Source organism: Chenopodium album, chromosome 21 (genome assembly GCF_948465745.1).
Source record: "Chenopodium album chromosome 21, dcCheAlbu1.1, whole genome shotgun sequence".
Classification (NCBI taxonomy): Eukaryota; Viridiplantae; Streptophyta; class Magnoliopsida; order Caryophyllales; family Amaranthaceae; genus Chenopodium; species Chenopodium album.
This window is the reverse complement of record NC_137854.1, coordinates 35,044,574-35,066,962: the sequence shown is the minus strand read 5'-3', so window position 1 is coordinate 35,066,962 and position 22,389 is coordinate 35,044,574. Positions and strand designations below refer to the sequence as shown.

The 22,389-nt window shown below is 30.5% G+C and overlaps 1 protein-coding gene and 1 pseudogene across 1 annotated transcript; one reads left to right on the top strand and one right to left on the bottom strand.

Moving 5' to 3' along the window:
* Window positions 1–10,860, top strand: part of LOC145600731 (aspartic proteinase CDR1 pseudogene) — a 50,079-nt pseudogene extending 39,219 nt beyond the window's left edge.
* An 892-nt stretch (window positions 10,861–11,752) lies between these two features.
* LOC145602782 (very-long-chain aldehyde decarbonylase CER1-like) lies at window positions 11,753–21,190 on the bottom strand. The gene is made up of 10 exons (XM_081658937.1): window positions 21,131–21,190; window positions 14,421–14,641; window positions 14,088–14,320; window positions 13,706–13,925; window positions 13,089–13,464; window positions 12,886–12,993; window positions 12,594–12,794; window positions 12,354–12,455; window positions 12,040–12,213; window positions 11,753–11,923 (listed from the first exon to the last, which is right to left on the bottom strand). The coding sequence occupies exons 1-10, from the start codon at window positions 21,188–21,190 to the stop codon at window positions 11,759–11,761; spliced, it is 1,860 nt and encodes a 619-aa protein (XP_081515063.1). The 3' UTR covers window positions 11,753–11,758.
* Window positions 21,191–22,389: the final 1,199 nt, after the last annotated feature.

Below are 22,389 nucleotides of genomic sequence, written 5' to 3'. Positions count from 1 at the left end.
TTTTGGGGAGACACAAATGGGTGTCTACAGAAGCCCCCACTTTGACTGAGTTTGGAGAAACTTATGTTTCGAAAACAAAAGTCAAAGTAGCGATAGGGACGGAGAATGATTCAGAACGTTCTGAGATCCCAAATCATTCTTGTAACGCCGATACCTGTTAAAAATGTTAGTCAAACAGATAAAAGAGTTAAGAAACGCGTATCTTGCACCGTCGAGCACACGTCTCTGGAGGTAACGATTCTGTTGTTGCAATTTATCTGACGACCTTGTTATTATATTAAAATCAAATTAGGCAATTCTTCAACGTTTTTTTTTTTTTCAATGTTTCCATTTTCTATTCATATAAAATGAAGTAGTAAGTGGAAAGTAGGTCCCTATTTTTAATTTTCAGATATGAGAGTGAAAGTTGAGATAAGATGTGTAAAAAAAAAAGTGGATATTTTATTTATAATTAAGTTAGTAAGCAAAATTGGTAAGATAAAAAAATAACACATGAAAACGAAAAATTACCCATCAGCAAAATTGGTAAGAGAAATAGAAACATATAAATCATCAAAAGTTACTCATAAGCCGCAATTTTTAAGATGCGCCATGGTGCACCTAGAAATAGGTGCACCACGCCTACACTTTTGAACATTTAGTATAAAAATCTGAACAATTGCAAATTTTGAACATGTAGTAAAAACATCTGAACATCGCAAATTTTGAACATTTAGTTAAATATTTTGAACAATTTCAATAAATCACGCCTAGACTTTTGAACATTTAGTATAAAAATCTGAACAATTGCAAATTTTGAACATGTAGTAAAAACATGTGAACATCGCAAATTTTGAACATTTAGCTAAAAATTTTGAACAATTGCAATAAATCACGCCTAGACTTTTGAACATTTAGTAAAAAAATCTGAACAATCGTGAATTTTGAACATTTAGTAAAAAAATCTGAACATCGCAACTTTTGAACATTTAGAACAAAAATCTGAACAATCGCAATGCACCACGCCTATATTTTTGAACATTTAATTATAAAATATGAACAATAACAAAATTTGAACATTTAGTAAAAACATCTGAACAATCGCAAATTTTGAATTATTACGAGCCAAACAAATTATGAAAGAAGTTTGTCTGACTCGTAATAATTTAATAATTTTGTAATATAATCTGAACATTAACTATATACAAAATGAACATTTCTTTATAAAATATGAACATAAAAATGCATGTTTATGTTCAGTTTTTGTGATGTGTTCATATTTTTTACTAAATGTTCATTTTTTGTAAAATGTTCAATTTTTTTTATTAAATGTTCAAAAGTATAGACATGGTAAACCTAGAACTAAGTGCACCATGGTGCACATAATACTAATTGCTCATAAGCTATCAAAAGTTAATGTACACTCGGTTTTTTGAAACATTTGTGTTTAAGATTATATAATTCATCCTACCTTAACACAATGAGAATTCTCAACAATTACTTGGCACTTTTAACCAAACAAAAAGGTTTATAATGTCTTTAATATTAATTCATTTTTTGGGAACGCCCAAAATAAAATAAGCGGTATCTAAAAGCAAAATTTATACATGATCAATGGGGTGTGAGTTTTATTCTACGCAAGATTAAACCATTACAAATAATATACGACTAATCAAAATTGCTAGTATTCTTGTGTGTATGAATTTCGATAATTATCCTTCAATTAAAGACATATGGATCTTTAACGTTATATTTTGGGACTAACTAGTAGTCGTTTGGGACCGCCTAGCTAGTAGTTGTGTTCATTGTTGCTACTACGTACATCTCTAAATTAATCTAATGGACTATTTAGACAAAGTGACATTTAGGGTCTGTTCACATTTACAGAATTGAGCTAAACGGGACTGAACTAAACTGATTGGAGCGGCTGGACTGAACTGAACTGAATTGAATAGAGCTGAAATGAATATTTTATGAGAGAAGGAAATTATGAGCTGAATTGAACTGAACTGAAATGATTGGAGCTGAACTGAACTTAACTGAATAGAGCTCAAATGAATATTTTATGAGAGAAGGAAATTCGGAGCTGAACTGAATTGAACTGAACTGATTGGAGCTGAACTGAACTAAACTAAACTAAACTGATTGGAGCTGAATTGAACTGAACTAAAATTAAGCTGAAGTGAATAGGGCCTTAATCTAGTTAAAACTCAAAAGTACTAAAAACGGTATCTAAACTAACCTTATACTTTTTTAACGTTATATTTTGGGACTAACTAGTAGTCGTTTGGGACCACCTAGCTAGTTGTGTTCATTGTTGCGTAATACGTATATGAGTATATGTTTTTGTGTATCTCTAAATTAACCTAATGAGACTTTGGTTAGACAAAGTGACATTTTTTAGGGTTTGTTCACATTTACTGAACTAAGCTCAACTGAACTGAACTGAACTTAATGGAGTTGAATTGAACTGAACTGAATTGAATAGAGCTGAAATGAATAATTTTTAACAGAAGGAAATTAGGAGATGAACTGAACCAAACTGAACTGATTGGAGCTGAACTGAACTGAATAGAGCTGAAATGAATATTTTATGAGATAAGGAAATTAGGAGCTGAACTGAACTGATTGGAGCTGAACTAAACTGGACTAAACTGAACTGATTGGAGCTGAATTGAACTGAACTAAAATTAAGATGAAGTGAACAGGGCCTTAATCTAGTCAAAACTCAAAAGTACTAAAAACTGTATCTGAACTAACCTTATACTTTTGTACTCCATATTTTTTAAGATATAATTGTTCTACTTTAATTTGTTTAGGTATGCCCAAATATAACTTAGGTATACACAAAATGTAAAACGATTTATAATATATTAACCCTGATTTATATATATTACTTCGTATAATTTAGAAGGCGAGGAAAATAATAGAGTAATATAATAATTATAGTAGATACCTAAAAAAAACGGTATCTAGTTAAGCTGAACTGAACTGAACTGAATTGATTGGAGCTGAATTGAACTAAATTGAAATTACGCTGAAGTGAATAGGGGCTTAATCTAGTTAAAACTCAAAAGTACTAAAAACGGTATCTGAACTAACCTTATACTTTTTTAACTTATATTTTGGGACTAACTAGTAGTCGTTTGGGACCGCCTAGCTAGTTGTGTTCATTGTTGCTTACTACGTACATGAGTATATGTTTTTGTGTATCTCTAAATTAACCTAATGAGACTTTGGTTAGACAAAGTGACATTTAGGGTCTGTTCACATTTACTGAACTGAGCTGAACTGAACTGAACTTAATGGAGTTGAATTGAACTGAACTGAATTGAATAGAACTGAAATGAATATTTTTTGAGAGAAGGAAATTAAGAGATGAACTAAACCAAACTGAACTGATTGGAGCTGAACTGAACTGAATAGAGCTAAAATGAATATTTTATGAGATAAGGAAATTAGGAGCTAAACTGAACTGATTGGAGCTGAACTGAACTAGACTAAGGGCCTGTTCACATTTACTTAATTTCAGTTTAGTTCAGTTTAGTTCAGCTCTAATCAGTTCAGTTCAGTCCAGCTCTTAATTTCCCTCTCACATAAAATATTCATTTCAGCTCAATTCAGTTCAGTTCAGCTCAGTTCAGTAAAAGTGAACAGGCCCTAAACTAAACTGATTGGAGCTGAATTGAAGTGAAATGAAATTAAGTTGAAGTGAACAGGGCCTTAATCTAGTCAAAACTCAAAAGTACTAAAAACGGTATCTGAACTAACCTTATACTTTTATACTCCATATTTTTTAAGATATAATTGTTCTACTTTAATTTGTTTAGGTATGCCCAAATATAACGTAGATATACCCAAGATTTAAAACGATTTATATATTAACCCTGATTTATATATATTACTTCGTATAATTTAGAAGTAAGGTGAGGAAAATAACAGAGTAATATAATAATAATAGTAGATGCCTCAAAAAAAAAAAAAAAAAAAAAAAAAAAAAAAAAAAAAAAAAAAAAAAATTAATAGTAGAAATTAAAATTCTATCTGCCAAAGTTATATTTAACATCCCCTTCTCCGCATCTTATTCTATTTTTTGTTTTTTGATTTAATGCTAAGCTACCATGAATTTTTTTTTATGCTGATTGATTATATAACTAATTTGAGCTCCTAACGTTATATGTGTATGGAAATTTATTGCCAATTTCCCATCAAAACCACATGTGAGGTTTTGAATGATGGTAAAACAGTACGTCAATGGGGAAGCATTTTTTTTTTTTTAGGAATAAGTTATACATCAATAGAGATTTTTTTTAAAAAAAAAATCTAATGCTAAAAGTGGTTTTCATTAAGATTAATTTTGCAAATACACAAAAAAAATTTAATTTTGCTTTGGATTAAAAAAATATATATATCATGGTCAAACAAATAAATAAATAAGATCTCCTTTGGTCTAGATCAAAAAGTAATATAGTGGCCATAATTTTTGTATAGCCATTGAATATCCTTTCAACAATGTATTATTTTAATAATTTTTTTCGGCAAAGATAATTAAGGATAAATTTAGGAAAAAAAAATTACCATGATTCAAGGAAACTGTTTTTTTCCCACCTCAAAAAACAGGAAACTATATTTTTTGAAACTACCATAACGTAAGTTTCAATTTTAATTTGCAAAAAAACAAAAACAATTTTTTGGGGTAAATAATTGTACAGTATCTTTTTTGGCTAATTTTTTCAAACTTGAGATAAAAAAGGATACATATATCCGGTTAAAAATATTCCAAAATTCACCCTCTACGTATCAGAAAAAATAAAAGAAAGAAAGTAAATTTACCTAAAATCATGCCTTTGAAGTATGAAACGTGTTGTTAAGGGTCCGTTTGGCATCACTGTGGTTTTTTGTTTTTTGGTTTTTTGTTTTTTAAAAGTATATTATATATGTCACATAATGAATCAAAAAATATTTAGACTTATTAAAATCATAATAATTTTGAAAACTGACAACAAAAAAGTGGAAACACCTTTTTCTTGTTTCCTGTTTTTGATTTTTAGTTTTTAAAAAAAACAGGAAACAGAAAACAAAAAATGATGCCAAACAAGCCCTAAGTATTTAATTTTTTTTTTTAAATTTTTAATTTTTTTTATACATAATTTTTTTTTAAAATAAAAAAAATATTATTCATCTTCAACCTATATTCATCTTCAACCTTTATACAACTTTAACAATGGCGTATTGCTATTCAAAAATAAAAAAAAATAATAATGAAAAAACAATTGCGGATGAATCTTGAAATTATATCAAACTCAAGCCCAGTATAATTTTGACTAAATAAATAAATTATATCAAACTCAAGCCCAATATAATTACAATGGCATATGGCGTATTGTAATATTGTTCGAATCGTTAAATAAATTACTTTTAACTTGAAAAGGGTGGGGGTGAAGAGACTTCAATAAGAGGTTATGAACGAAGTTTTCCATTGAATTTGTACACCATGAATAAAGGGAAAAACGATTATATGAAGCCAAAATTTTGATTATATGATGATCAATTTAATTATGAAATTAGACAAAACATAAGAATTTAATTAATTTTTGAACCAGAAAAATGAATGTTGTAGGTTGAACACGAAGGGTTTTAGATAATATAGGTTGAAGATGAATATAAGATATTTTTATTTAATTGTATAAAAGAAGCAAAAAAAAAATAAAAAAATAAAAAAAGCTTTTGAACAAATTAATTTAACCAAACTAGACTTGATGATTGTGTAATGACTAGACTTGATGACTGTGTAATGACTTGATTATTAGACATGATGATTGTGTAATGACTTGATGAGTAGACTTGATGACTTGAACGCTTAGGATTAGTCAATTAACAAATAAACGGTTGAGATTTAATCTCTTATTGTAGTCGGCCATAGTCGTCCGTAGTCGACCGTAGTCGACAACTACAGTAGAATTATTCTGACAACAATAAGTCATCAACACCGTGTTTTTGTCAAAGTATTTACGTTGATACAAGACAAAGTAGTGGCATCCTATCCACAGAAACCATCAGCTTACCATCCCCTGATACTACTTCTATTAGAGCATCTCCAATGGCAAGCTACAATGCTTTGTAGCTTGCTTTTCCACATAAATTTCTAAGCTACAACACTTTTTAAGCAACAACTTGTTTCAATGGTAAGCCACAACATATTGTAGTTTGCAAAAAAATAAAGTTTTAAAAAAATAATAGATAATTATACACATGTTCCAATATGAATGGAGATTATTTGTCTCTTTTTCAATCAAGCATGTAGCTTGGTTGGGCTACAATTGCTAGCATGTTGCTCAATTTTTTATTCTCCAATGGTAAGCATGTAGCTAGGAACTTTATTTAAATTGCAAGCAAGTCCTTATAATTGAACCATTGGAGATGCTCTTAGTCTTTCTTCCGGCATTTTCGGCTGTGGGACGAACCAACAAGGCCCATTCACCTCCGGGAAGAGGGGTTCGCTGGTCTAGGGGCACAATTGGTATTACATACACCATGGTGCACCTAGAAATAGGTGCACCAGGCCCAAATAACAGCCCAATAGCTATATCTACCCAAAAAACATGCCCATTACATATTAGCCCAATATTTATTCAGATTTTTACTAAGAAAAAATTGTTTCCTCCTCTCTCAACCGTCAGATTAAATTTATGTTTCATCTCATAATTTCATAATCTTTCCTCATTTACTCACTTTAATTTTCTCTTTCCTCTCTCCATTTTAATCTCTCAAAAAAACTGCTTTATCGCCATGGATAAAAACAAATAACAAAAGATTACTCTTTCTAAAAGGTGAACATTACTTAAATTTCTTTAAATTTGCTAATATTATTCAACAAATTTCAAAATTCATGAATATAATTGTCGTTTTAATTTTTATCTTTCAATTTAATTTTTGTAGAAATCACAACTGTGTTCTCCTATTAATGAAGATGAAGAAGTGTAATTAATATATTGCTCAAAATCCCAATTTTATCTTAAATTGTTGATTTTTGGAATTATATACTAAATTAAACCCTATATTTTTTTAATAATCCAATTAGTCGAATGTTCAATATCAAAACACCAAAAAAGAAGAAGTTAGATGATATACCTGAAGGAAGTCCAATTGTTCATCAAAAATTATTGGAAGATGTAGACAAAGAAATATTAGGAAATCCAATTAACATGTATATTTATGTTCATATATTTCTTATTTGATGTTCATGTACGTTGTGATTTATATCCATATATTATGTGCTTTATGAAGTAATAATTTGTTTAGAAATTCAAATAAATACGTTCGTATGATGTAATAATTTGTAGATATTATTTGTTTGCTCACTTTGTTGTTTGATTTTTAATTATCAGATTGATGAACTAAGTACTGAACAGCCACCAGAAACTTATGAGCAACACACAATAGCCACTGATCAGCCTTCACAAACCACTTATTTGCCCCCACAAACCACTAATTAGCACCCTGAAACATCTGATCTACCCCCATAAAATATTAATCAGCCCCAAAAACACTAATCAGCCACACAAAACATTGAACAACCCCTACAGACATTTGAACTACCCCCCACAAAACACTGATCAGCCCCCATAAACATCAGAACTACACCCACAAAATATTGAAAGCCCCAATTAACTTCTGTAAAGCCTCCAGAAACCACTAGAAAGCCCCCAAAAACCATTGAAAAGCCACCACAAAACCCAAATAACCTAGTAGAAACCGATGAAAAGCCCCAAGAAACAAGTGAAAAGCACCTAGAAACCTCTAAACCCCTTCAAAAACCTCTGAACCCCCCTTCAAAGACCACTGCTGAATGCCCTTTTAAAAAAGCTGAAGGAAAAAATTCCTACAACAAGCAGAGTAACAAAAAGTAAAAGCTCCAAAGAAGTAGGTTAGCTTGAAGAAGCACTAGAAGTTCAGGAATCAATAACGGTTCAGGAATGAACCTCTTACAAAAACTTCTGAACCCCTACAAAAATTTTTGAACCCCAATTACAAACCATTGAACACCCTACAAAAACCTTTGAACCCACTACAAAAACTTCTTACCCCCAACCACGAACCACTAAACAACCTACAAAAACCTTTATACAACCTACAACAACTTCTGAACCCCAACCACAAACCACTAAACACCCTACAAAACCTCTGAATTCTCTACAAAAACTTTTGAACCCTAACTACAAACCACTGAACACCTTAGAAAAACCTCTGAATACCCTACAAAAACTTTAAAAAAAACCCCAACCACAAACCACTAAACACCCTACAAAAACTTTTGAACTCCAACCACAAACCAATGAATGAACACCCTACAAAAACTTCTGAACCCCTTACAAAAACTTCTGAACCCCAACCACAAACCACTAAACACCCAACAAAAAGTTTTGAAACCCAACCACGAACCACTGAACACCCTACCAAAACTTATGAACACCTTACAAAAACTTTTGAACCCCAACCACAAACCACTGAACACCCTATAAAACCTCTGAAACCCTTACAAAATTTTTTGAACCCTAACCACAAACCACTAAACACCCTGTAAAACCTCTGAAACCCCTACAAAATTTTTTGAACCCTAACCACAAACCACTAAACACCGTACATAAACTTCTAAATCCCAACCACTAAACACCCTTCAAAAACTTCTTGATCTGAAGACACTACTCAGAATGTTGCTCAGCCTTCAGACTTTCCTCATAAATAACTTTATACGTTCTAACTGCAATAAACAAACACAACTCATAATAATCATTACTGGAGTTCAAAAATAAAACAACAAAGTTCAAATATTGGAAAAAAATGTTCATAATTACGTTTACAATTATTTTCTTAACAGCATATACACATACTCAGAGAATAATGTAAAACGGAAAGATTCATTAAAGTAACCTAAAATGTTCATAAAAATAGAAACAGTGTTCATAATATGATACCGCTAATAACAATTTTGATAATAAATACAATGGAAAGTGTGTTACTCAAATTAAGAAAATGTTCAAAAACATGATATAAACAAATTATATTCATAAAATACAAATTAAAGTATCAATTCAACAATTAAATTATAAATGATTTTGAAAATCATCAAAAAAAAAATCAAAAATTAAATTTAACTCACTTTCAACAGCTTACATAACATTAAATATATGAATATCTTTCAAATAATCAATCTAACTCAATTGTTCATACAAAACACATATACATGTCCAAATATCTAACATGATAGGTTCATAATTACAAAACATAAGAAGGTTTTAAATCATGAATCGAAAACAAAATACATTATCATATGCAAAGAATCAAATGTTCAGATATATAGATTATAAAGTATAGAACACCATTTTTTTTTAAATGATTACAAAATACATAGATCTAAAAAAAGTTCATAAGAAATGTATCACATGTTCAAAATTATAGTTAAGATGTTCATAAATCCAAAAATATATGTCAGTAAAAATATATATTTATAGGAAACATATCCTAAGTTCATATTTTAACTTAAAATGTTCAAAAAAACCAAAGTATAACAAAAAACAGATTTGTTAATAATAAAATATACATATATCACTAACAAAAAAAAAACAAAATAATATGAAATCTACATATTTTGAAATTCAAACTTAGCCATAGTGATTTAGACAATGGAATCTCATTGGAAAATAATCATCTCCGTCGTCTTAAACACCTTCTCCTCGTCAAATCCGCCATTTTAAACATTACTTCTTTGCAAAAACTCCATTAACAAAGCTTCAAATATAATTGAAGGTTGAAGAAAACGAATTTTGAAATTAATATATGGTAGTCATCAACAATGGTGATGAAAGAATTAAATCAACAACAATGAATGAATTTAAGAAAAAGAAAATTAGAGGTTAGAGAAATTAGCTAGAAATTATGAATTGTAAGAGGAAGATATAAAGGATCTCGATCTATGGTGATGAAAAATAGTGATGAAGAAATTAAATCAAAAACAAAATAATGAAAGAATTAAAAGAGAGAAAAATAGAGGAGAGAGAAGATGGAGGAGGAGAAATCAGAAATTAAGAAAGTGTGAGGGAGGAGAAGAGAGGAGAGAGAAAATATTGAGAGATAATAATGTTGGTAGTGATGACAAATTGTTAAATACGTGGCATCTTATTACTGGTGGTGCATACAGTTTAACATGCACCATGGTGCATGTTAAAATTTGCGCTAGGGGCAGCCGGGCAGGCCCGTCTTCCTTGGTTTCTCAACTTGGCCCAAAAATCAATTACAAGTTCTCATACTGTTTGGCTCCCTTGACTTCCAGGGTCTCAAGCAAGCTTACCTTTGGAGATAGAACCTACATATTACAACCGGCCCTCAAGTAGTGTCTACTCCCTTCCAAGTAGGGTTAACTGGAATAGAACCTACATATTACAACCTCACTCTCAATGGCATTAGTGTTGGGGATAAAAATAACTCAACTCGGGGTTGGGCATAATCATCGACTCTGGTACCACTCTTACAATGCTTCCAACTAATACATACATCAGTTTGAAGTATTCTTTGAAGAGTGCCATCGGACTTAACACGATACCGAGCCCGTTGGAAACTTATGACCTTTGTTATAATACAAGCTCATCATCAGGGAAGCAGTTTAGCCCTCCAGACGTGATATTCCAATTTCAAGGGGCCGAAGTTGTGTTAAAGGAAATCAATACTTTTTGCGAAATTGAGGATGATGTGAGTTGCTTGGCAATGATGGTTACGGATAGTACTCCAATATTTGGGAACATTGCACAAGTTAATTTCGAGGTTGGGTATGATTTAAAAGATAAGCAGGTTTCTTTTGCTCCAACAGACTGTACTAAGTACTAAATAGATCTCATCATTTATTTTAAATGAGTATATATATGTTCTTATAATATTTAGCTTTATTTGTAATTAGGGTGGAAACTATTATTTGTATAACTTGCTAATTACTTGTAACTATCGAGTTCCCGTATCAAGAGTCAAGACGCTTTGCTCAATAAAATTTTATTACTTCCTACTTCCTAGTATGTACTTGTATTGCCTTATATATGGACTGGTAGAAAAGTTTCCTATGAAAAGTTTCTGTATTTAGGCGATTACCCTCTTAATTAAGAGTCTTAACACTTAAATGCAAACTCTATGATACTCTTAGGGCTTGTTCACATTTACTGAACTGAGCTGAACTAAACTGATTGGAGCTGAACTGAACTGAACTGATTGGAGCTGAACTGAACTGAACTAAACTGATTGAAGCTGAACTGAACTAAACTGAAATAAAGTAAATGGGAACAGGCCCTTAGTCCATAAATTTTTATACGTGGCTGGCCACACCGTGTGGCCGGGGTTACTTGAGTTACTTTATCAGGGTTTACTTGAGTAATCTGAGTAACCCCGACATCTCGAGTAACCCTTGACTGAGTAACCTCAGCCATACAAAAAAAAAAAGACATCTTTTAGTGTTGTTATTATTTAGCTAATAGTAAGTTTTTTCATTCAATATGTTTTTTGTCAGACGAGATTTTTTACCACAATAATCTTAATTATAGAAATGCTCTTAATATCATGAGTACCATTACAACTCCCTTAATCCATTTACGACATTTTGCCATATACACAATATATAGCAAAGTTTAATGGACTCATAAGTCACAATGTGCATCAATACATTGAACACTACTTGAGCTTTCTAATCTTATTCAAGTAATACTTAATAGATTTTTTTTTAATGTTGTAGCCAGTATGGCTAAGCAAGTGTCTTTGATGGAAGAAATCCATGTTGAAGGGAAGCTTCCCATATCTTGTCAACGTCGAAAAGCTCATCACCACATTCATTCACATTCCATCCTTCTAAAGCATGTACAATTCCCGCCACACGCCAAGCACTAATCACCCTTCTTGGCAGCCAATTCTGCTTATGTACACATACACCCGAAAACAAGCAATTTAGAGCTTCGTTTGAGAAATTAGTACTCGATTAGGATGACTAACTAATGTATTTAATAAATGGGGAAACAAAGAACAAACCTCACAAGAATGCAAGTTTTCAAAAGATTTAGGAGCCACCAATGATGGTGTGTTGAGATAGAAGCAATCATCTCTTGTTTTCTTGGGAGGGAATTGAGAGAAAGGAACAAATACAGTTCCCTTCGATGCCATAGACTGCTCGTCTTTAGTAAAATCATCTCCGACTAACCATACCTGCATCGAATAGAAAATATATCATCTCCAAGACTACTAGAATATAAAAATTTTATGTACAATGGTTACAAGAATTTAGTAGCCATTGTACCTTAGCTTTTGATTTTAATACTTGGAAAATTAAAAGAGCAAAGGCATACCTTATGATTGAAACCATTTGTTATATAAACAAGATTGGAGCTATCTTCTGTTGTTAAAGACTTTTTAAGCTTCTCATATTCAACTTTTCTTATGGTAGTAACCTAAATAAGATATAAAAGCATACGTTAATTTTATGTACTTGTATTTATTTACTGAAATTCATCACATCAATGTGGATATTATTGGAGTTTTACCACAATATATACTATATGACCTTAAATGGCACAAATTTATACTACCTGGATGCCCTTGTGACATAGCGCCGAAACAATTGAATAAGCAACCTTCGAGAGCCTACCCCTAAACATAACCTGGGAAGTTCCCACTGGAATGCTATTAAGCACCACCGCGACTACTAAGCTACTACCATCTACCACTTTCACTTTGAGCTTAGGGTGCCTTTCCAAGTAAATTTCGCCATTTCTATTGAAATCTTCCCCCTGAAAAGTAATTAGTGATAGATCAGAGATTAAAGTAGCTATATTTTCATTATTAATTAACATAACATAAGATAAAAGAATCATAACTTGCCTGATTTAAAAGTCCTAAGCTCACTACTTTGATTCCTTTCTCCTCTGCCTCTAGTATGGCTTCTTCAATCAACTTGTTAATACTCTCTCGCTTCGTTTGTAAGAGATACTACACCAAATTCGCAACAAAATATGTTAGTTCGATATCTATATGTCATACTCGATCATATAGAAATGTAATAAGGCTTTGTGAAAGTTGCTCACTTCATTCTTAAAGCGCGGTACAACCCATAATTGTGCCTTAAGCTTCTTAAATGTGTTTTTTTCGACGATGAATGTCCTACCATATGCCCAAGTTATGACCGCGGTCCAACATGTTAGAGGCCAAATGAGCCACATGTACCATTTGGAGTTCAAGGGCTTTGAGGCAAATGAAGCAAACCCAAGCCGGAGATGATAGACAGACTGTAGCGTAGTCAGATGTGTAAGGTGAGCCACATCCGGAACATCTTCGGACTTCTTCAGAGAAGTTTCATAAACTTTATCCGATGATTCATCCATTGTTCCATAGATATAATCATAAAATGGCATAAAAAGAGAATAATTTGTCCTAAAACGAGTGTGATGCAAAGAGTGATACCTGTCAAAGCACAAAAAAGTATGCATTGCATCAAAACAGACTACTAAAACTAAAAGTAAGAATTATGCATATGACTTGCTTTTAGTCTAGGATATATAATATGCAGTGCTACTCTAGGATTTGTTTTGTTCGACTTATTTGCCTAAACTTATTTAATTTGCATAAGTCGTACAAAACAGTGTCTTATTACTTTTGTGCGTTTTGAATTAGAGAATTGTATTGTACATGTTAAGTTACTTACGAGGGAGTGTACATGAGATATTTGAGTGGAGGAACCATATCAAACACCCATTTCGGAATGACTTCAAAGTTGCAATGACCCATGCTGTTCATCAAGTCGATGTAAGTAATATACACTGCCACAGTAGCTATAGAGATAGTTCGCATGAATGTCGTTACCACCAATGGTGATAAAAAGATAGCATAATATGCTATTAGTTCAACAAATGGATGAATCACAGCTGCAACCACAAATATAATTGTCCCACATTAAAAAAAAATACAATTTTAAGAAATAGATCTATATTATCATGTGTCCGTTATTAACTTGTGTAACTGTAATAATGTTATTAAGATGTTTGATTGTTACAATTGCCATTGACGATGATTATGTAACGACTTACCAGTATGGGGTTGAGTCACAATAGAAGAATGGTGATGAGAGTGGTAGCGAGAGTAAAGGAAGTGATGGTGTAGAGCGCGATGTAGCCAATAATAAAGGAACTCAACAGGACCAATGTGGAGTATGGTAACTTGAAGAAGACCATCCATTCTCCATAAAGGCATGTTCTTTACAACATCTATCCCCCAATATGCAATATAGAATATGATCCCATTAAGCAGAATTTGGTCATCCCTGATTAAATAATTTAATAAGTTATTTAACACATAAATAAAAGGTGTCATATACACATACTTGTACAACGAAAACAGAATAAAATTTAAGAAAATGTAACCATTTGCTTTCCCTGTCAACTTGCTCAAAGTCGATACTCCTATCGACAATAAGGTTGTTGCCTTTTGCAGTTCGATATCGAGAGAGACTTATCCATAGCTGCTGGTGAAGCATCCTCCATAGCATAATAAAGAGAACAAATAGGTAAAACGGTTTTATCTCCTCTGTTTTGACTAAGTACAAGTATATACTGTTAATTACCCATGGTGCCACTAAAAGGTACTGCAGCCCGAATAATAAAATCAACTAGTCAGTCATCAGTAAAGGTTATTTTAATTTACAGTTAATATTCCACGCATGAGTCTAAAGAATGAAGAGATAAATCTAATCAAGTCTTAAAGAATCTTAATATAATTATAAATTAAAAAAATAACCTAATAACTGATGTGGCAATGCATTAAAGTCTTCAAACAAGACTGCGCTAATCTTATTCTAATAAAAATATAATTTCCTAAGAGTCACCCTTACAAACCCCACCATAACCACCTGAAAATTACTCACTTGATCCAAAACCATCCCTCATTGGCCTAAAACCCATCGTAACTACTCGAAATTAAAACCACCTTTCTAACCCCATGAAGACCACCATAAGTCCATAACCACCACTTCCCCTCCTCTACCCTCGAAACCACCATGAGTCCATGACCCATCTCACATCTCTTTGAGGGGGGATAGGTCGGGGAAAGGCGGTTGAGGGTTTCGGGGGTGGAGTGTGGGACGTAAAGGATTTCAAGGGGTTGGCTTTTGATGAATCATAAAAAATCTAATTAATATATATATATATATATATATATATATATATATATATATATATATATATATATATATATATATAGAGGAAGGCTCATGTAAGAACCCTCCTCTATATATAAACCCAATCTTATATAAGAATCAATTTCAGCCCTTTATTAATTTTGATCTAACCATCTAAAATGATTCTTTAGTAATGGCATTTCTGTAATTTTGAGAATTTCGTATTTAGAACATATAAAAAAATTTAGAACATGGAAAAAAATTTTAAACATAGGTAAAATTTTAGAACATAAGCTGAAAAAATTTAGAATATAAGCAGAAAATTTTAGAACATAAAAAAATTAATTTCGAAGATAGCAAAATTTAGAACATAAGCAACCAAAAATGTTAGAACATAAGAAAAATAATTTCGAAGACAGCAAAATTTAGAACATAAGTAACCAAAAATGTTAGAACATAAGATAAATTTAGAACATATGTAAAATTTTAGAACATAAAGCTGCAAAAATTTAGAACATAAGCTAAAAACTTTAGAACATAAGAAAAATATTTTCGAAGATAGCAAAATTTAGAACATAAGCAACTAAAAATGTTAGAACATAAGAAAAATAATTTAGAACATAAGTTGAAAAAATGATTTATAGCATAGGTAAAAATTAATAACATAAGTTGAAAAAATAATTTAGAACATAGGATAAAATTTAGAACATAAGCTGAAAAATTAATTTAGAACATAGGAACAAATTTAGAACATTGAAAATAATTTGGAACATAAGTAGAAATGTTTTTGAACATAAGCTGAAAAAAATAATTTAGGACATAATCTAAAAAACAATTTTGAACATTGGAAAAAAATTTGGAACATAAGTAGAAAACTTTTAGAATATATGAAAAACTTTAAAATATAAGTTAAAAAAAATTTAGAACATAGGAACAAGTTTAGATTATAAGAAAGGGTTCTTATATAAGGAGGGGAGTTTTTTCCCAAGTTTTTAGAGAGCCACGTAGGATCTAATTTTCTCAGCGCGCCATGTAGGATTATAAATCTTAGTAGTAGCCAATTGAATAAGAGATTATTAATTTCTTTTAAAATTAAATAATTCAAATGCCACGTAAGAAAAATTGGCGAATAAGATTTTTAAGTTTAAATTAATTAAATATTTTCAGTTGTATATGTATATGTATATGTATATATATATGTATATATATATATATATATATATATATATATATATATATATATATATATATATATATATATATATATATATATATATATATATATATATATATATATATATATATATATATATATATATATATATATATATATATATATATATAATAACTATTATATGTTGGCTTTTGATGACATATATGTGTTTTATAATGAGGTTCCTGATTAATAATAATAATAATATAATAATAATAATGATAATAATAATAATAATAATAATAATAATAATAATAACAACAACAACTTAGGGTATGTTCTATTCACCTTATTTTCACTTATTTCTGGTGTAATAAGTTCATATAGGTTCAGTTAAGTTCAGATAGGTTCTAATAAGTTCAATAACTTTATTTTTTTCGGTGGGTTTGGGAATGCGGTTTTATGCATTTTTAGTTGATTTTTTTTGTTCGGCCCGAAAAGCCTCCACGATCCAGTCATTTTAGACGGGTTTGGGCATAAAAATTTTGGCACAAAGCTTCGCCCGACTTGACCTGGCCCGAGAAGTGGGCAGATTTTACAGCTCGCACAATGATCACCTCTACTATGTACTATCGAAATAGGACACTTAATATAGACACAGTGGGAATACTTAATTTAAGTGTTTGTTTGATAATATCATAACTAATAAGAATTGACCGGATAGAAAATATTCAGATAGGACATTTCATATTTTAAATTCTATAATTCTATAACTATTTTTTGGGCCCGGGCGATGCCCTGGATTATTAGAATAAATTTATCTACATTGTAATTTATGATTCAATTTTCTTGTAATTAAATTCGTTGTTCATATTGTTATTTGCTACATAGTACTCGTAATATTTAGTTCATGACATGCAATGAAAAACAAATAGAAAGGAGAGTCACGTGGCGTAATGAATAGTTGAGTGGGTGGCATGGCGTAGAGAATGGGGTTTACGTAAAATATGGACGTTCTTTTGAAAACATACCAGATCACACCACAGATACATTCAAATCATATTAGATCCGACTAGGAACTAATATTCCCTCAGTGTTTTATTAAGTGTTACACTTACCAAATGCGGTCGTGTTTAAATAAGTGTTACACTTCCTTTTTTTGGCAAAAAGCTATATTTTAATATATCTCTTTCCTCTCATGATCCCCATCTAAACCCACTATTACTTTTTTTTTTTATCTCTCTCCTCTTACATTCATTACTTTTTAATAAAGTATTAACACTACTATCTTTCTTTTATACTCCGTAATTTTTGAATACCTCTTTTTTTTTTTTACGAGTACCTCTTATTTTATTTAAGTCAATTAAATTGCTTGAAATTATGTGTCAGTCAAAGTATAACACTTATTAGAATACTACTATCTTCCTTTAAATGGATCAGAACACCTTGTTTAGACAAAGAGAACATGTAAAAATAATACTCCATCATATTATTATTTGCTAAAAAATACTCGTCAAAATTTAAATGATATTATCATAGACCCCCAATAGATGATATCATCTAGCCGTTATATGATATCATCTAAATAATGAACGATATCATCCAACCTAAAATTTAAATACTACCTCTGATTTTTATTATTTGCAATTTTGGGTATTATTTATGAGTAAACTTTTTCGAACGCTCAACATATATCAATTATTACAAAGAGAACATATTTAGAGCGAAAGAGGATATCGTTATTTCAATAAAGGACATATTAAAATCCAAAGAGAATAATAGAGGATATATTTGGCACAATAAAGGATACTGGTATCATTTCTTCAATAGATGATATATTCATAACAATAGAGGATGTAATAAGAACAATAATAAATGACATATTCTGAACAATGAAAGATACCATCATTTTATTAGAGGACATATTTTAAACCAAAGATGATATCATTAATAATTTTAAGATATTAAACCTAAATAAACCAATTTAAGGAGAAATAATGTATTTGATAGTGTATAAAACATATTCCTGGGCCTCAACCATTAGCTTAAGCTTTTGGTTGAGTTGGTCCACTAACATGGTATCAAGAGCCAACATCACACAAAGGTCACGAGTTCAAAAATCTCATACACCCCTCCTTCAAAGTGGAATTAATTCGCACCAGGTATGGGTGGGCCTGTGTTGCATCCACATTTCAAGCCCAAAGGGTATTTCATGTGAGGGGGAGTGATAGGGTATAAAACATATTTTTGGGCCTCAACCATTAGCTTAAGCTTTTGGTTGAGTTGGTCCACTAACATGGTATCCTCTAACAGTATTCCCTCAAAAAAAAAAGGAGAAATAATGTATGACAAGTTGTGATATCTAAAGTTTAAATTAAGCTAAATGCAATTATTTGATGAACTTATACTAAAATTGATGCAATAATGGTTTTCAAAAAAAAATTGATGCAATAATGAATAACTGAAGTGTGAGCAAACCGCGGAGAAATGGAGGTTGAATTGCCGAAAACTTCGTCAAGATGATGGCAAGAATACGACATATCCAGATAATTAAGTTGAGGAGATAGAAACAATGGCGATGGTCAGCGCCGGAGTCGGGAAAATCGCCATTAATGGAGGAGAAAGAAAGTAATAGAGAGGGAAGTATTGTTTGGGAGGGTAAACATCGAAAGGTTGGTATCGTCGTACGAAGTATTAGGTAAGGCTTGCCTGACTTAATACTTTGTTAGCTTATAAATAGAAAATGTTTTACATAGCCCTTATAAGCATTAAAAACACACTAGAAAATTGTGTAAAGTTAGATTATCATGAAAATATAAACGCTAATTACACTAATTTACTCGTGTTTTTGTCATAAATTTTTTTTTTTTTTTTTTTTTTTTGAGGCATTGTCATAAATTCCTAATTTTATTCCATTTCCGAGAATATATTAAATGCTTATATATAGCTCTTAAAGGGCTACATATAACATTACCCATTATTAGGGCATGTTCGGCATTAGCTTTTAGAGCTAGTCAAAACACTACCTTCAAATAATATTAGTGTTTGGTGAATTAGTGTTTTAATTAGCTGTTAAAGATAGAGGTAGCTTTTTAAGTATGAATCTGTTGTTGAAAGCTAAAAAAGATAGCTTTTGAAATTGTAAAGTAGTGTTCAACTACCTTCAAAGATAGCTTTTTTTTATTTTTTTTTTTATGATGAACTCTTCTATTTTTATTATTTTTTTTAATATAATGAACTCTTGTTTTTTTTTTTTTTTTTAATATATATATGTTTTTATCTTTTTGACTCAGTGTTATTTGTTTCAGTGAACCATAATATCAAAATTTTCTATTCATATATATATATATTTTTTTCCTTTCATTTTATGAGGAATTTTTTTTTTAATCTTATTTTTTAAAATTGGTTATTTATTAGGAATATATATTATACTATGTAATATTTAAAATTATTAAACATTTGATACATAGCACGTCACAATAATAATAATAATAACAATAATAATAGTAATAATAGTAATAATAGTAGTAGTAGTAATAATAATAATAATAATGACCGTATTTTATAGTTTCAATCGCTACTTTTACCGAACACTCCTAGTATGAACCGATACCTTAACAGCTGATCTTTAACAGCTACTACTTGACAGCTCACAGCTATCTCTACAGCTCACAGCTACGCAAAAGCTAATAGCCAACAGCTACAGCTAATTTTGCCGAACAAACCCTTAATATATATTTCAAAAAGTAGGTTTTATTAGAACATTCCAAAATTGAATTTTTTTTTTTTTTTTTTTTTTTTTTGGTGTCTCAAAACCAATATGTAGAGAAAATTTTATATATAGTTGAAATTTACATTAGGGACTTAGGGTGTTACGATAAGTTATTTTCTTTCCTTCAATTCTAAACTTAACTCCACAAGAAAAAATGGTTTGAAACAATAAGAGATATGATAATGAATTAATGATATATAATGTTGATCAAAAACACACTACTAAACTACTCCCTCCGTCCCAAAAAGAACGACCCATTTGGCTTAAACTTTGTCTCAAAAATAATGATCCATTTGCATTAAAACACCCACCAATTTGCTACAATATTTGTGCAAAATTAGCTTCCCCATATAAAAATTTAATTTTCCATGTTATTTTATTACTTTCTCTCTCTATTTTTTTACAAACCCCATGTAAATTTATCTTTCCAATATACTTTTACTTCTTTTTACTTAACTTCCTTAATACCCGCGTAATAAACCCAAATAGGTCGTTCTTTTTGGGATGGAGGGAGTACATTCCAATTATATTTGTATTGGTTGTTAGTGCAATAATGATGCATTTGTTAATAAATGTAGTCCACTAACACTTACTCGTATTTACTAAATTAATTCTTAATTATCTATAAATTAATATTATTAATTGTAAATCGTGCATTGCATTAGTTAGAGTAAAATCTCATCATACATGTCACTATACTAGTGGAATGAGATCTCATACATAAGTCAACTCAATCCGGAAATTCTAAGAGGTAGACGAAGGGATAAATAAACGTTCACTCCAAAATGTCCGTAGTAGCCTAGTAGGATTGTTTGGGATTGTATACACAATCTCAAGGTTCGTTGCTAGATACAAAATCATTACCATTTAACTAAGTATTATTTGGTTTTCGAGTCCTTCATAGCTTGCTCATGCAAAAAACTTCTATATAAAGTATTAGAATTGCACAATATAATCAATATAGTTTATGCATTTGTAAAAACAACTAGAGAAATAAATAGCAAATGACAAAGATATAAGAGAAATTGAATACCTTGAAGTTACCAAGAGGTTCCCATGGCCAGTGGGAAAAGATACCGGGAGTAGACGCCATATTTTCTCTCTTACAAGACTCTCTTTAAATTTTTGCTTATAACAAAACGTGAAACAAAAGCCTATATATATAGGAAGATTAGGGTAGGGACAAAATTGTTTAAGAATTATTTTTTTATTATTTTATTTTATTTTTATTTTTATTTTTTTATTTTTTTTGCTGTTTAGAGAGCCACAAGAGCAATGAGAATCAGTCCCAAGATACCTTGGAACCAGGAGGGGAGCTCTAATTACTTGAGCTATCCCTCACTCTCTGTTTAAGAATATATATATATATATATCATTTAAAATGTTTGAAAGAGTATTTATAAAAAGTGTGTGAATATTTATACTCTTAAAAAATGTTTGTTTACATATTAGCCTTAATTTAAAAGTTTGAGAAGTTCATTTATTATAATAATAATAAAAAAAAACAAATGGAGATAGTTCTTATAATTAAATAATGTGCAGACATCAACATACTTAAAAATATTTGTCCTCATTTAAAAACTCTTTACTTTTTTTTCCTATTACGTTCCTATCATTTTTTTATAAAATAAAAAATAAAATAAAATAAAAAAGTTTGAAAGAGCTCTTATGAATAGTGTGCAGATATATGTACCCAAAAAATATTTGTTTGCACATTTTTCCCCGCTTAAAAGCTTGAGAAGCTCTATTATGTTTCCCTATAACGTTAAAAAAAATTTGAAGCCTCAATTAAGGCTCATTTGAGTAATTATTCTTAAATCAAAAGTTGTATGTGTTCATTTCGATTATAATCAAAGCTACTCCATATTTGTTTTCAAAAAAAAGATATTTACTCCATGTTTACTCAAAAAAAATCATATGTACTCGTATAGAATATTGTCAATTTGATCTCAATGTCTATCTTAATAAAATCAAATATTTATAATTTTTACAAATTCATAGAAAAAGATATAAAATTATACTGTGACAAAAAATAGATTTGTTACCAGCAACCCGAAAAAAAAAAAAGATGAAGTCGTATAATCCATTAAACCGTAAGACTATTTTTGACAAGATGGATGGATTATTGCCTTTGTTGACCTAATTCAAAAATGTAAATATATGGGCCTTGATTAGCCGCCGTGCACCGTATATTTTATTGGGGCCATGAAATCGATACATCAATGTAGACTACGGCGAGTCGGCGAATATGAGCAATTTGCTATATATAATTATATAGATTAGAGAGTTGCA